This window comes from Acartia tonsa, chromosome 2 (assembly GCF_053477335.1).
Source record: "Acartia tonsa isolate MP-2025a chromosome 2, ASM5347733v1, whole genome shotgun sequence".
In the NCBI taxonomy this organism is placed as follows: Eukaryota; Metazoa; Arthropoda; class Copepoda; order Calanoida; family Acartiidae; genus Acartia; species Acartia tonsa.
The window spans coordinates 38,974,886-38,988,023 of record NC_137261.1 but is presented as its reverse complement, the minus strand read 5'-3'; the positions used below and the strand labels follow the sequence as shown (position 1 = coordinate 38,988,023).

Below are 13,138 nucleotides of genomic sequence, written 5' to 3'. Positions count from 1 at the left end.
ATCAACTTGTTTAAAATGGACGTACGGACATTCTGGTAATGATTATAGAGTTTCTACGCTTTCTAAATCGTGCCTAACTACTACAGGAATCACCATGTAAAGTTTGAAATCCGTTACGGATGGACCGACCCTAATTAAAGAAAAGCTTAGTAGTACCCAGTAGATATAGGTCCCTGAAGGGTTGAAGCCCCAGCATGAAGTACATTTATAGGTTGGATTGAAAGCACCCAAAATTGCCAAAAAAAAGACATGCGACTTGCAAATTTGCAAAAGAAAGACGCAAGAAAATCCGCGGCTGCCGAACCATTTGGCAAAGCATTACAAACCAAAATGGCAAAGACAAAAGGTAATGATACAATGATACCTCTTTTAAGGACCATAAATGCACTTTCAATAACCTTAAATGGACACTATGTCTTTTATACATTCACAATATAAAATATAAAGTTTAACGCTGCTTATTAATACAAAAGTAAAATATTGCTGGAATCGATTATTAACAAAAAGTAAGAATTTTATAGCACAGTAAAGCTTTCCCTTAGCATAAATTGATCTTGGCTATTCTAGATTATTTACATGCCTGTCTATAATCATTATAATGGTGTGCGGGTATAACATTTGCGCCCAGCCGTTTGGCAGCTAGAAGCCTATAAAGATCATAGATTCTTTTTGAGATAATCGATCCTAGGAACATTTTATCGTGAACTGCACCAGATCCAAAAATTCCCTAACGCAGGTACTCCATAATTGCCTTTGTTCCTTTTTGCTTTAACATAAAATGGGACCAGATTTTCTTAAACATCAGTTACATGGGAAACTTACCTAAAAAATAAACATTTATTAAAACATCTAACAAAGTTAGGAAAAAGTAAAACAATTAAGCATTATGTTTATGTTGGTCATAAAGACTTTTTAATTTTCCCATTTAAATGTTTTTTTTCCAACAAGGACGATTTTGCTTTGCTTTTCAAAGAAAGAATGTAAAGAATAATTCATATTATTCTCTCTATGGAACCACCATTTTAACCTTTTTAAAATCCTGCAACCAAATAACAATATCTCCTACGTTTACAGTTATGAGTGTGTTTTAATTTGTGTTATATGGCATAAAAGTCTCGTGATAAATGTATTACCGACCGACTAGCCGACCACAATTAAAAGTATACAGCAAGAATGTTTAGCTGAAGGACAAATAATTTACACAGTTTGATCAGCGTGAAGCAAAATTGTCTGCTAATCAGCATGAAGTAAAATTGGCTGCTAGAGGCAAATATCATTGATATTATGGACACTTGAATTAATATATGTAGACTGTATAGTCTTCATACAAGTTATATTCTTCAGACAGGTTTAGAAACTAATTAAAAATTCTGACGGAATCATCCAATGAAAATGAATCTGCCATGAATTCAGCTATTTTCCCTGTGGTTCGAACCCTTTTCTAAAAAAGCTTCTTGAGTCTATGTGGTGAATTACCAATAATTTCATCCCCCCCCCCCTTGAAATCTAAAACCTTATCATAAAATATAAAATAGTAATGTTTTTTTTCTGTCGGAAGCTAAAGATTGGATGCTTAGGTTGTACTTTTCTGGGAACTTTTTAAAAACCTCTGAAAGGTTTTAGGCTATTGTCCCCTAGAATCTAGAGGCGACACATCTGGTAAATAATAAAGTTAACCTGCTCTCCCCAGAAAATAAATCTAACGGTTACGAGATCTTAAGATACGTATGTCAAAATATTAACTGGTCTTAATAAAGTGGTCTATTGCTGTTTGTTCTAAAAAATATCATTGATGTAAAATAAATAAAAATTTGTTCAGACACCTGTTTCCAATTCACAACTCTTCACCTTGGAAAATTTATATCACACAATGGTCTAAACATGAACAAAATTATTACAAAAAGTTCCAACCTAAAAACAGCATTCCTAAGAAAAATAGATAAATCTCACTCAGTCTTTGTATACTTGTATAGGTAGGCAATCAGCCAATCATATTTGAAGTTTGAATATTTCTTGAAAAATATTAAATAAATCAAAACTAGGGTGATTTCGTAGTGAAATATTACTGTTTATCAATATTTTGTAAATATTATTTTCCCGTAAATATATTAAAATTTCTTAATATCCCATGTACCCCGGAAGTCCAAACTTCACACCTTTCTGCATATATCCTAACACATAGAAGGGGAATATCTAAATTGAAAATCTGAATATACTAATATATATTAACAGAGGGTAATATCTTGTTACCTTCTCAGATGGTCAACAAATATTAAAAAATATGTTTTAATATTTCAATACCCGCTAAATTAGAATAAGGTTTGGTGAATATATTTTTGATGTATATTCACTAAATCTCGTAAGTACTGAAATAAATATAATCTATTTTTCCTTATTCCGTTCAATTTTGCTTCGACTCTTATACATTTATATTCTGATTATTCAGTTCTGACACTATACAAGTGTTAATGTCTTTTTGTCCTACCGTTTCAGTGCTTTTATGGATGTTGTCATCCTTGTTAATTATGTTTTCGTTGGCTTTAGATCTTAGGGACTTTTATTGAATTTTGATTGGTTTGTTCATTTTGTTCAGTGTCTAAACTTTTCAACCTCTAATTTTATCTACAGATGGGGCAAGACTGTGTCTCATCATTTATCGGCCATTGTATGTTGTCATGTAAGTGTAACTTTTTTCTTTAATTAAGTGTATTTTTTTTGAATGTTTCTTCCAATGATTTTAAAAGTTAGTCATGACTTGACTTGTTGTTTGCCTTTTATTCAATATGAAAAGCCACAGAGACTATGGCTGCCGAACCCTGAATGAAAGAAAAGCTTTTCTAGTATGGCTTTGAAATCAATTAATATCCGCTGCATTTTCCATAATTTTCCACGGATATTAAAATAAAAAAGTTTGCATCCTTTAATACACCAATTTATCAGCCATTGTCTTATCAAAATTAAACTAGGAAACTCAAACGGCTATACTTTATTTATTCCACTCCTTGGGGGGGGGGGGGGGGGGCTATAAACATAGATATCATACGTGTCCTGTGACTTTACAAAGCCGGTCCAGGATATCATATTCTTAATGAATTCCGGCGAGGGGGGGGGGGGGTTGTTTTACAATGATGCATAAATGATGAATTGAAAATATCCTAAATGCCTACACCAATTTATCAGCCATTGTCTTATCAAAATTAAAATAGGAAATTTATTTTCATAATTCTCCTCCTATTCTATCTATTCTTAATGAATTCCCGCGGCTTGGGGGGGGGGGGAGGGTTTACAATGATGCACCAATAATGAAAATTAGCTCTTTATATAATATACCAAATACTCAAGTTTTTAAAATTTTGTCTTATTTTTCTACATAAATAAAAGTAAATCATTGTGTTTTTTGTTATATTTAAACATTGCTATTCAATATGTTTCTTTTTATTTAAACATTTTTGTACGAACACCGTGGCTGACCCAAAGATCAAATAACAATAAATCATATTATATTTAAATACTTGCACGCACACAAGGGAGTCTTTACTCTTTCTTTAGTAATATAAATGAATAAAGACATCCTACTTTTCTTTTCTTGTGACGTCAATGACTGAGTCTGATTCCTATTACAATCTATATTTTGTATATTCAGTTCAGACACTCTACAAGAGTTAATATTCGTCTGTCCTACCGTTTCAGATCTTTACTTTTATGGATGTTGTCATCCTTGTTAGGTCTTGATATTAATTCAAACTTTCATTTTTAGACTTTATCATTCGCTTATAACATTGTGTTTTGTTGTCCTAAGAATCATTATTTCAAAAACATTATTTCAAATGACTTTCTGGTTTGCTTCCATTGGGCTGTTTATTCTACTAGTTTTATAATAAGGTTTTCTTATTCATTGCTTCAACAACTTTTGCAGAATTGTTGAATTTGATTGGTTGGTTCATTAGGTTGAGTGTCCAAACGTTTCAACCACTTATGGTTAACTACAGACTGTAATTTATGTATCAAAAAAAGGTCATTATGTATTAATTAGTAGTGATCTAAAGGGATAAGACAATGGCCAATAAATTAATGTACATCCTCAATGATGATACACAAAATTATCCCTATTGTAGATTACAATTAGTGGTTAAAACGTTTAGACACTTAACTTAAAGAACTAACCAATCAGAATTAACTTAAAATCCCTAAAGTTGTTGGTTTTTTTTTTTGGGGGGGGGGGAGGTCGCCACTCTACCCCCCTTTGAATTAAATTGGTTAAATTAAAGGTTAAAAAAATTCATATTTCAAATTCCAAGATTCAAATAGATTGAATTAAGAAGGTTTCGTGATTCGCAAAATTCACATTTCATTGATCGATTGATTTGCCAAGGTAAACCCATACCAAGGTAATACCATTTAGAGCGCTCACACTAGTGAGATTTATGTGCTAGTTATATGAATAAAATAAGCTTAAATTGTCTTATATAGCTCTTCGAGCTGGAAAATTACTTGAAAAATGCATATTAGTAAAGCATTAATTGTTTTTTGATAAATAATTCCCAAAAATATTATACTTTTGCCCGTTTTTTTACTTGTTTTTTCACATAACGCAAGCGCGTCGTTAGAACCCCTATATAACAACAAAATTTATGGAAAGAGAGGAATTCGTCGGACGAGGGAGAGCCCGTACCGAGTGAAAGACGACGGAGAAACGAGTGCGGGGAAAGCTATAACCATCGCAACCGCGAGTTGACGCGCCATCGCGGTCACGCTTATCACTATATAAGAAAGAATTTTTATTATGGATAAATAAATAAGAAATTAGCTGTACTAAATAAGTTTATTTCATAATATTCATACACAATTGAAAATAGAAATGCATTGCCATTATGATTCTTTAATTATACGTTTATTTTCAATTTTATTTCTTCATAATTTATTGATAATATTATTAAAGTTAAACAATATAGATGTATTAAAAATAAAATATGTACAAGAAGAATGATTGATCTCAAAGCAAACGGCTCATGGCTTAGCAGCTTACAAAAAATCTTTGACGTTTGATTTGGGAACAAGGTTATTGTATCCGAGGAACATCAGTTCCTTAACCATTTGGGCCTTGAGGTTATACCTCCTTTTGCTGAAAAGCAATTTGAGATGGGAAAATATTCTTTCCACTCTCGAATTGCTGACCGGCAGAAGGATAAGGTTCCCCAATAGCTCCCTGATTTCGGCTGGATACTGGTCCTCTTCCAATAAGTTTTTCACAGTACCATGGATTAGATCCATGGTTGCGGATCTTGAACCTTTCTTCTTATCTCCTTTGGTGGATTTTCTGTAGAAATCGACAAGGTTTGTGGCGTTTTGATTGCGCCATTTCTCCAGACCTGTGTACATGGCTGTCCTCAGAAGTTTGACTTGTTCTTCTTTGCTTTTCTTCTTCTTTGGTTTTATCTTCTTATTTTGTTGTTCTTCTTGATATTTTTGCTTTTTTTCCTCAAAAAAAACAGCGAAAACATTGGGTTCTGAATCTTCGTCATTGTTTGTTGTTGCAGCACTGCTTGGAGCCTCCTCCTCCTCCTCGTCCTCGATGCTGGTAGTATCTCCTCCATTCTCCTGGTCAGTCTCGTCCTCGTCCTCGGTCTCGCTACATTTAGCCAACTGGATACGAATAACGCGCTCGCCGATTAACTTGGACAATTCATAGCCATCATCCAGGATCTCTTTGGCAAATTTCTCATCAACTAGCTGGCTGGGCATTTTCTTTTCCTGTAAAAATTTATTCTTTAAATTTTAATATCTATCTCATGATTTTAAGAAAGCTTATAAAACTTAGTCTCAATTTCGAACCTGTTACCTAGTATTAGTGTTCACTTTTAGCGGCAGCCGCCAGAAGTAAATGCCTGCTTCTCATTGGTTACTTTTTATTTTTTTTCTGACGTCATATATTCTTTTAAATTTTGATATAATATCTGTTGTAGGATGACGATTATTTGTAGCTATTTGATATGTTTTTTATTCTTATTCCTTATCATAGAAAATCAAAAATGATAAAATGAAAATTATTTGTAGCTATTTGATATGTTTTTTATTCTTATTCCTTATCATAGAAAATCAAAAATGATAAAATGAAAATCCATTAAATATCTCATTTTAAGAAAGCCTAAAACTTACGCCGTCGCCTACGATCATCTCCAGGTACGTCTTGCTGTAGGGGTGCAGAAACAACAGCGCTTTCCAACCTTGAGAATTCAGCATTTTTGTTACACGTCCTTTCAGTTTGTCATACATTGTGACAGCAAACCTGCAAAAATATAAATAAAATAAAATAGCTTTTTTTATATGTTTTTTTTTATATTCCTCCCCTCCCTATAATACTTTTCTACATTTTATTTGTTATATCTTTAGTATGGCGCATTTTTTGCAACTAAAAAAATTAAAAACCAACCTGTTATTCTCTTTACCCAGTTTAGCCAGATTTGAAAGAACAGTTTCTAGATTAGCAAACATGCTAGGTACGGTTGCTTCCAGGGATTGTGCAGATTTAGTGATTGGACCATCAATTTTCACCAGGACAGCTTTGATATCTGCTAACAGACCAATCTGTTCTTGAGTAGGCCATGTAATATTGACTAAACATAAAAAAAATACTTGAAAAGAAATAGTATTACAAATTTGTATCACCACATAAAAAAAAATACTTCAACTCAACTATTGTCTATTTATATTTTTGTGTTACCAAACCAAATAAAAAATTACAAATGTGTATTGTGAGTAATATATGTATACCTTTTTGATCAATCAGTGATTGTTTTACAGCTTTCAGCAAGTCCTCATTCTCCAAGAGTTCGAAGAAACGGATCAACATGTTCACAATGGAACTCCATCTTGTATCACATGGCTTCACTAGTCTAAAAAAAAGATATATTTTAAAAGTTAATAATGGCTTCTCATTGGTTAATTGTAAATGTTTTCTTTGAATTTAAAAAAAAAATAATTGTTGAAACTGGCTTCTCATTGGTTAAAAAATAACACTTACATTCGTTGTTTGAATCGTTTGTAGATCTTTCTTAAGCGCTTATTATTGCGCAGTTTCCCATTTAATGTTGTCACATATTTCAGCGTATCTCTGTAATCCACGTTTTCCTAAATACAAAATCAATCAACCCTTCAAAACCCTTACTATTTTCAAAACCATTACTATTAATAACTATTAATAAAGGCAAATACAAACAAATAGTTATTACATTACCTTTGTCTTTTCCAAGGAATCTTCAACAGCCAGATCCGACTGATGGTTCAAACAGGGAAGTTCAACCATAACTCCATGGTTTCTTGCACTTTGAAGTGCAACTTTTCTTGCGGCTTCAATACCTGACATAACAAAAAGACATATTATTGAAATATAAATTGTAATTAATATATCAATAATTAAAATTTTTTGTTTTAAATGTGATGACAATGTGACATGTCAATATCATAATCTTACCATCAGTTCTTTCTTTGGCAGCTTCAAAAGTGTTCTTGTAGAATGATAGAACATCTTCTTCTTGCTCAGACTCAGCACTAGTATTATCTTCGTCTCCTGACTCGTCCAAACTTGACAAGAGAGCACCATTTTTTACCAGGAATTCCAATTCGTCTCTGGACAATCCATGCTCCTTGTTCAGCAGTTCCATGAACTAATAAAAAAAATAAAAATTAAAAATTGTTGATTATTATTAGTTTTATAAATACTACTTTTTAAATAAATTTAAAATATTAAACTTTGATAAAAATTGGGTGAATTTGAAAGTTAAAGATTAAAGTTAAGTTAAACTAACCTTGATACAATTCTTTGCACTATCTGTAGTGCATGACAATAACTGCTTGTGGGTAAGGTTGAAAGCGGCCAGAATTTTGTCAACAGCTCTCACGATGGACACGCCAGTGCAATCAGGCTCTGGCATCTAAAATATTCAAAAAATTATATTTATGCTTATAATTTAAATTTAATATTTATAATTGCAATATGAACTTTAAATTATTTGAATGAAATGATAATAATAATAAGGATAAACTCTTTACCTCTTCACAGCTTAATAAAACTTCTCTTGGTTCATTGGTGTTCTTGTCCAAAAACGTTGCTGTAACTGAAAATAAAATAAAATTGTAAGTTCATGTTATTTGTATATATTATATAATATTATAATATTTAAAATAAATGAATGTATACCTGCAAGAAAATCTACGAATACTATCCCAAAATCTATGCTTAGGTGGATAGCTAAAAATAAAATAATCAAATTATTAAGTTTTATAAATAAAAATTCAAATGTCAATGGTTACTAACTCCCCCCCCCCCCTACCCCCCGTTCTTAACACATAAATTTCTGATTAAGATTTTACCTGTATCTTTCAACTCATTTTTCAAGATATCGACAAAATTTTTATAACAGTTGGTCACCCAGAGCTTTAATTGTTCGTCTGTGGGGGCTAGTTGTTTGTTTCCGCCTTCAAGGAGCCCGACTTAAAATAAAATAAAATTACAAACATTTTTTTAGCAGCTTAAAAGTTAATTTAATTAAAATAGAATTAGTTTTTTATACTGTAATATAAAAATCAAATTATAAATTTTTTTTAGCAGCTTAAAAGTTAATTTAATTAAAATTTATTTAGTCTTTTCATACTTACCTTTCTTAGCAATTAAATGATCCCAAACAAATAGGTAGGGATCTTTGAGCTGCTTCAATGATATACGGCCATTGGTGAGTTTGTGTATATATGCATGGATACAATCAAGGGCAGTTATACCGCTGATGCAGATATCCTTGGTCTCTAGCTCGTTGCCTGAATGAAAATAGAAATATTACTGTTTGCGATAGCTTTTCATCAATCGTTGAACTCTCTAATTTATTTATCATATTGATTACGGAGGCATATTATATAATACAATTATACAACAAATATGTGTGTTTGCGATAGCTTTTCATCAATCGTTGAACTCTCTAATCTATTTATACGATATATTACATGTAATATATATGTGTACCACTTACGTTTATCGGTATCAAAATACTTCTTGTAGTCTCTCTCGCTGGTGTAGGCCTTGACAGCATTCTTGCAGGCTTTCTCAATGTTTGGATGGTATTTATACCAATGCTTCACGCAGCAACTACAATAAAAAAAGATTAAATTAAAGATTTGTGTATATTTGTATACTATCTAATTATGTATGTTAAACACTTTTGTATATTATCTAATGTTCTCAATTATGTGTATATGTATGTAAATGTTAAAAACTTATATAACTGTTTACCTGATGACATTGCTGTCATCATCCAAGCCTTCATCAAAGCGGGTTTTCCACTTAGGACAATCTGTAAGTAAAATACATATGGATTAATAAATTATACTTTTCATAATTTATTCTAAAGTTAAAACTTAAAAAATTCTACACAACACTTTATTTATCTGAACTCAAATATTGTGTCAATAATACTTACGTAGACATTTCAGATAATTCTGTCCGTCCTCTTTCACTTTTTCGAAGTAACTGAAATAAAAAAAATGTATCAGAGTCAGTCAGGATGTATATTTTTAATTTTTGATTTTGACAAAAATTATAAAAAATTGACTTACTTTCTAATGAACTGTGTGTTTATAATGTGTGATACTTTTTCATCCCATACCAACTGTTCATTGTTGTATCTCCACCTGAAGCATTTCTTTTCCTGTTCGGGAATGTCTGAATATAAAAGAAAATAAAAATATATATATAAAAGTATATTTGCGATAACTTTAATTTAATAGATTCTTCCAATTTGTAATATTTACAAAAAGTCTTGCTTTATTCATTATTGTAATTGCTCCAATAATTCATAATAAACTCTCATTGGCCAGAACAATTAAACTCCTACCTTTCATTTTAATTTTTTCTTCTCCATTTAATTTCTTGCCTTTTTTCTTCTGGACTATGCGCAATATAGTGGTGTTGTTAGGCCGGCCAGGTGGCCTTCCTGCACCTTTATTTTCCTCTGCACTTAATGAACTTTCCTGTAAATACTGCTTGATGATCTGTAACTGTTCAGCTGTTGGTTTTGCCTTCTTAGCAGAGGGTTTCCTTTTATTTTTTTCAGTACTGTCTGTTGGCTGGCCTTCGTCAATTGGGGGTAAGGTTTGTTTATTCTTGCCCTTGCCCTTGCCCTTGCCCTTGCCCTTGCCCTTGGGAGGAGGAGAACACCCCGACGACGATGATGATGAACAATGTAGCGGTGTACTATGATCTGGATACAGAAAAGTATCAATACCTGTGGCCGTAGGGGTAATTGGAATGGGCATAGTCGTCTGTTGGGCGGCGAGGGGTATTTCAGGTAGATCAGGTGGTTGATATACATCTGTTTCTTCAAGTCTGAGGCCCAGGGAACTATCATGCCTATACCGCTTAGTTAAGTGATAATCATATTCATTATTATCACTAGCAGTACCTTGGTAATGGACCTGGTAATCAAGTTCTTCGACACCTGACAGGACAGACACATCCATACTGAAATAAAATAGCTTCAATTTTAATAATAGTTATTGTATAGGAGGGGGAATATTTTAAATCTGATTTTCTAAAGAGTAAAGAAATATTTTTCTTGGGAAAACCTCCCCAAAAATAGTTTAAAAAAACCTTCCCAGGACCTATAAGAAGCTTAATTGTGAAGGAGAACAATATCGGTTCAGAGGTTAGCGAGATCCCTCGGCTCCTAGTATTTACCTTGGCTGGCCTTTCTTCCGCTTATTAGTTGTACTTCCTGAAGTTGAAGCCGAAGGTATATCAGTGGCTGTGGAACTAAAATAAAATAATTTAATTATACTACATTTATAATATTATTAGCTAAGTCTATAATCAAGTCTTAAAATGTAAGTATATTCCAACTTTCCAAATTCCAGGTTGTTAAAAAGTACCTTTTTAAAATTCAAATTGCGCGGCTTGTGTTAATAGTAGAAAAATGGTATGCATATCCTTAGAAACGTCATAAGCTCTAGTTTTTTAATATATTTATAATTAGCTAAGAAAAGTAACTCTATGCATATCCTTTGAATCGTCATAAGCTCTAGTTTTTTAATATATTTATAATTAGCTAAGAAAAGTAACTCTATAATCAAGTCTTAAAAATAAAATGTATGTAAGTATATTACTTATTTTTACTCTATGTGTAACGTTCGTATGTCTGTCCATCTGATTTCTTAAGTTAAACAAGTTAAACTTAACTTTATTTATGGAAATATATTTTGTAAGGTTAATAAAAGTTCAGAATGTTTCAACAATATATAAATTCGTAGTATTCCTATAAATGTTATTATCCCTTACTCACTTGTCCCCTTTTATTTAAAACAAACGGGTCATGTGAAGGCAAACCTAACCCAAAATAACCTTTCTAAAGCAACTGTGAAAATACGATGAAATATAAATTTAGAAGAAAAGCTTTGCTTTTAATTGACTTTTAAAGTATTTTTTGAAAGTATTAAAAATTGATTATTTCAACAAATTATGTCCTAAAATGTTTTTCTCACATTTTTCAACGCATATGCATAATTAAGTTTACAAATAAATCATTTCTCTTGAATGACCCGGTATATTATTTCTAAGTTCTAACAATTTCACACTAATATAGATAATATGTAGTATAGCAAGAATGAATAGAAAATATGAATGACAGTGAAAATTTAAAATTTAATAATAAATAAAAATAAAATATTACCTGAATTTATCTGGTGTGTCCAACATATCAACAGCAGATCTGATGTTGTCTTTTCCTTTGAGTAAACCGAGGGATCTGACAGCCTCATGTCTGCTCCCGTCCATGGTTTTGATCAGTTACCTTTTGATTCGAAATGAAACTAAACTAAAAAAAGATATATATTAATTACATTACGTTCAATGGGCGGAGTTTTAAAAAAAGTTAATTACGTTATAAGGACGGTGAAAATGGTTTTATTTTCAATGGGAGGAGTTTCAGTGTCTGTCTACAAACCAAACAAATTTTTATGGTGTTTAAATGGGTGGAGTTGTAGCGGCGGGCGGTAATTTTAACTCCAGTCTCCACCCACCCACATTTCATCACTGTTCGTAGAGTCTATCTATTTTATTTTTATTACATTTAGAAAGCAACTCTATAATCATTACCAGAATTTTCCGTAGATCCATAAAACCGATCCTAGTTATAGAAAAGCTTCGCTACGGGTCTATAGGATAATAGTAAATTAGTAAGTAATAATATTGTAAACCGATCCTAGTTATAGAAAAGCTTCGCTACGGGTCTATAGGATAATAAGTAAATTAGTAAGTAATAATATTGTAAGAAAGCCATAATTTATAAATATAGGCGGGCGGCCCGCGGGGAAAACAATAATAAGATCTCATCTCATATTTCTTACTAAGTTGACCCTTTCCTCCACATTCCCTTCGCCGGCTTCCTTTTAATATGATTCTGGTGACAGGTCATAAAGGCCCCCCCCCCCAAAAAAAAAGGGTTGACTTGACGACGATATATATAATAGATAATGATATTCTTCCCTCCCCCAAGATTTTTAGTTCTTTCTTTTTTAAATTTAAATTTTTTAAATCATAAATCATAAAAAAGCTATCCGTTTTAAGATTAATCTGCAAGGGTTAAGCATATAATTAACCTATAATAACCTATATCAGACACACAAACACACATCCTGTTACTTTAGTATATAAGGATTTTTAAAAACGCTTTGCCGTAAAAATTAACGGGTTAAACACGCAAAAACAAGGATGACTACATCCATAAATTCCAAGCCATGAAAAGTAAAATATAGTATTATTATTATATATAACTTTATACTTTTTAACTTTTTTTTTAAATAAATATACTTACCAGGGACCTAAAGGGATAAGACAATGACCTATAAATTGATGTACATCCCCAATGATGATACACAAAATTGGAGTACTGATTCCTATTACAATAAGGTACAGTATTTTAAGCAAAGCAATCTCTATAATCAAGTCCTAAAAATGTCAGTATGTCCGTAAACAGTATTCTGTATTTAAGAAGTTTTGCATAACATTTAATTATTATTTTGTCAAAACTTGTGTATTTATATTTTGTATATTCGGTTTTGACACTCAACAAGAGTAATGTTCTTCTGTTGTACCGTT

The 13,138-nt window shown here is 31.8% G+C and overlaps 3 protein-coding genes across 3 annotated transcripts in view; all 3 read right to left on the bottom strand.

Moving 5' to 3' along the window:
• Vdup1 (arrestin family protein Vdup1) overlaps positions 1 to 13,138 on the bottom strand; it is a 200,718-nt gene that overhangs the window by 128,821 nt on the left and 58,759 nt on the right. The gene's annotated exons all lie outside the window — the stretch shown is intronic.
• Positions 4,809 to 9,761, bottom strand: LOC145311774 (uncharacterized). The gene is made up of 16 exons (XM_080150762.1): positions 9,604 to 9,761; positions 9,468 to 9,517; positions 9,281 to 9,341; positions 9,021 to 9,136; positions 8,656 to 8,811; positions 8,371 to 8,490; positions 8,198 to 8,248; positions 8,050 to 8,114; positions 7,806 to 7,931; positions 7,472 to 7,664; positions 7,235 to 7,356; positions 7,022 to 7,128; positions 6,772 to 6,893; positions 6,431 to 6,614; positions 6,157 to 6,286; positions 4,809 to 5,751 (listed from the first exon to the last, which is right to left on the bottom strand). Exons 9-16 carry the CDS (start codon positions 7,929 to 7,931, stop codon positions 5,023 to 5,025), a joined length of 1,713 nt encoding a protein of 570 aa, XP_080006888.1. The 5' UTR covers positions 8,050 to 8,114; positions 8,198 to 8,248; positions 8,371 to 8,490; positions 8,656 to 8,811; positions 9,021 to 9,136; positions 9,281 to 9,341; positions 9,468 to 9,517; positions 9,604 to 9,761; the 3' UTR covers positions 4,809 to 5,022.
• LOC145311777 (uncharacterized) lies at positions 9,702 to 10,789 on the bottom strand. The gene is made up of 2 exons (XM_080150765.1): positions 10,724 to 10,789; positions 9,702 to 10,507 (listed from the first exon to the last, which is right to left on the bottom strand). The coding sequence occupies exon 2, from the start codon at positions 10,504 to 10,506 to the stop codon at positions 9,841 to 9,843; it is 666 nt and encodes a 221-aa protein (XP_080006891.1). The 5' UTR covers position 10,507; positions 10,724 to 10,789; the 3' UTR covers positions 9,702 to 9,840.

Excerpts from the sequence above, each read along its gene's own strand:
- LOC145311774 (XM_080150762.1), bottom strand. The coding sequence starts at position 7,931 with ATGCCAGAGCCTGATTGCACTGGCGTGTCCATCGTGAGAGCTGTTGAC. Across the intron at positions 7,665-7,805 it reads GTGCAAAGAATTGTATCAAG|TTCATGGAACTGCTGAACAA; the intron begins GTTAGTTTAACT and ends TTTTTTTATTAG. Across the intron at positions 7,129-7,234 it reads ATTCCTTGGAAAAGACAAAG|GAAAACGTGGATTACAGAGA; the intron begins GTAATGTAATAA and ends TTTTGTATTTAG.
- LOC145311777 (XM_080150765.1), bottom strand. The coding sequence starts at position 10,506 with ATGGATGTGTCTGTCCTGTCAGGTGTCGAAGAACTTGATTACCAGGTC.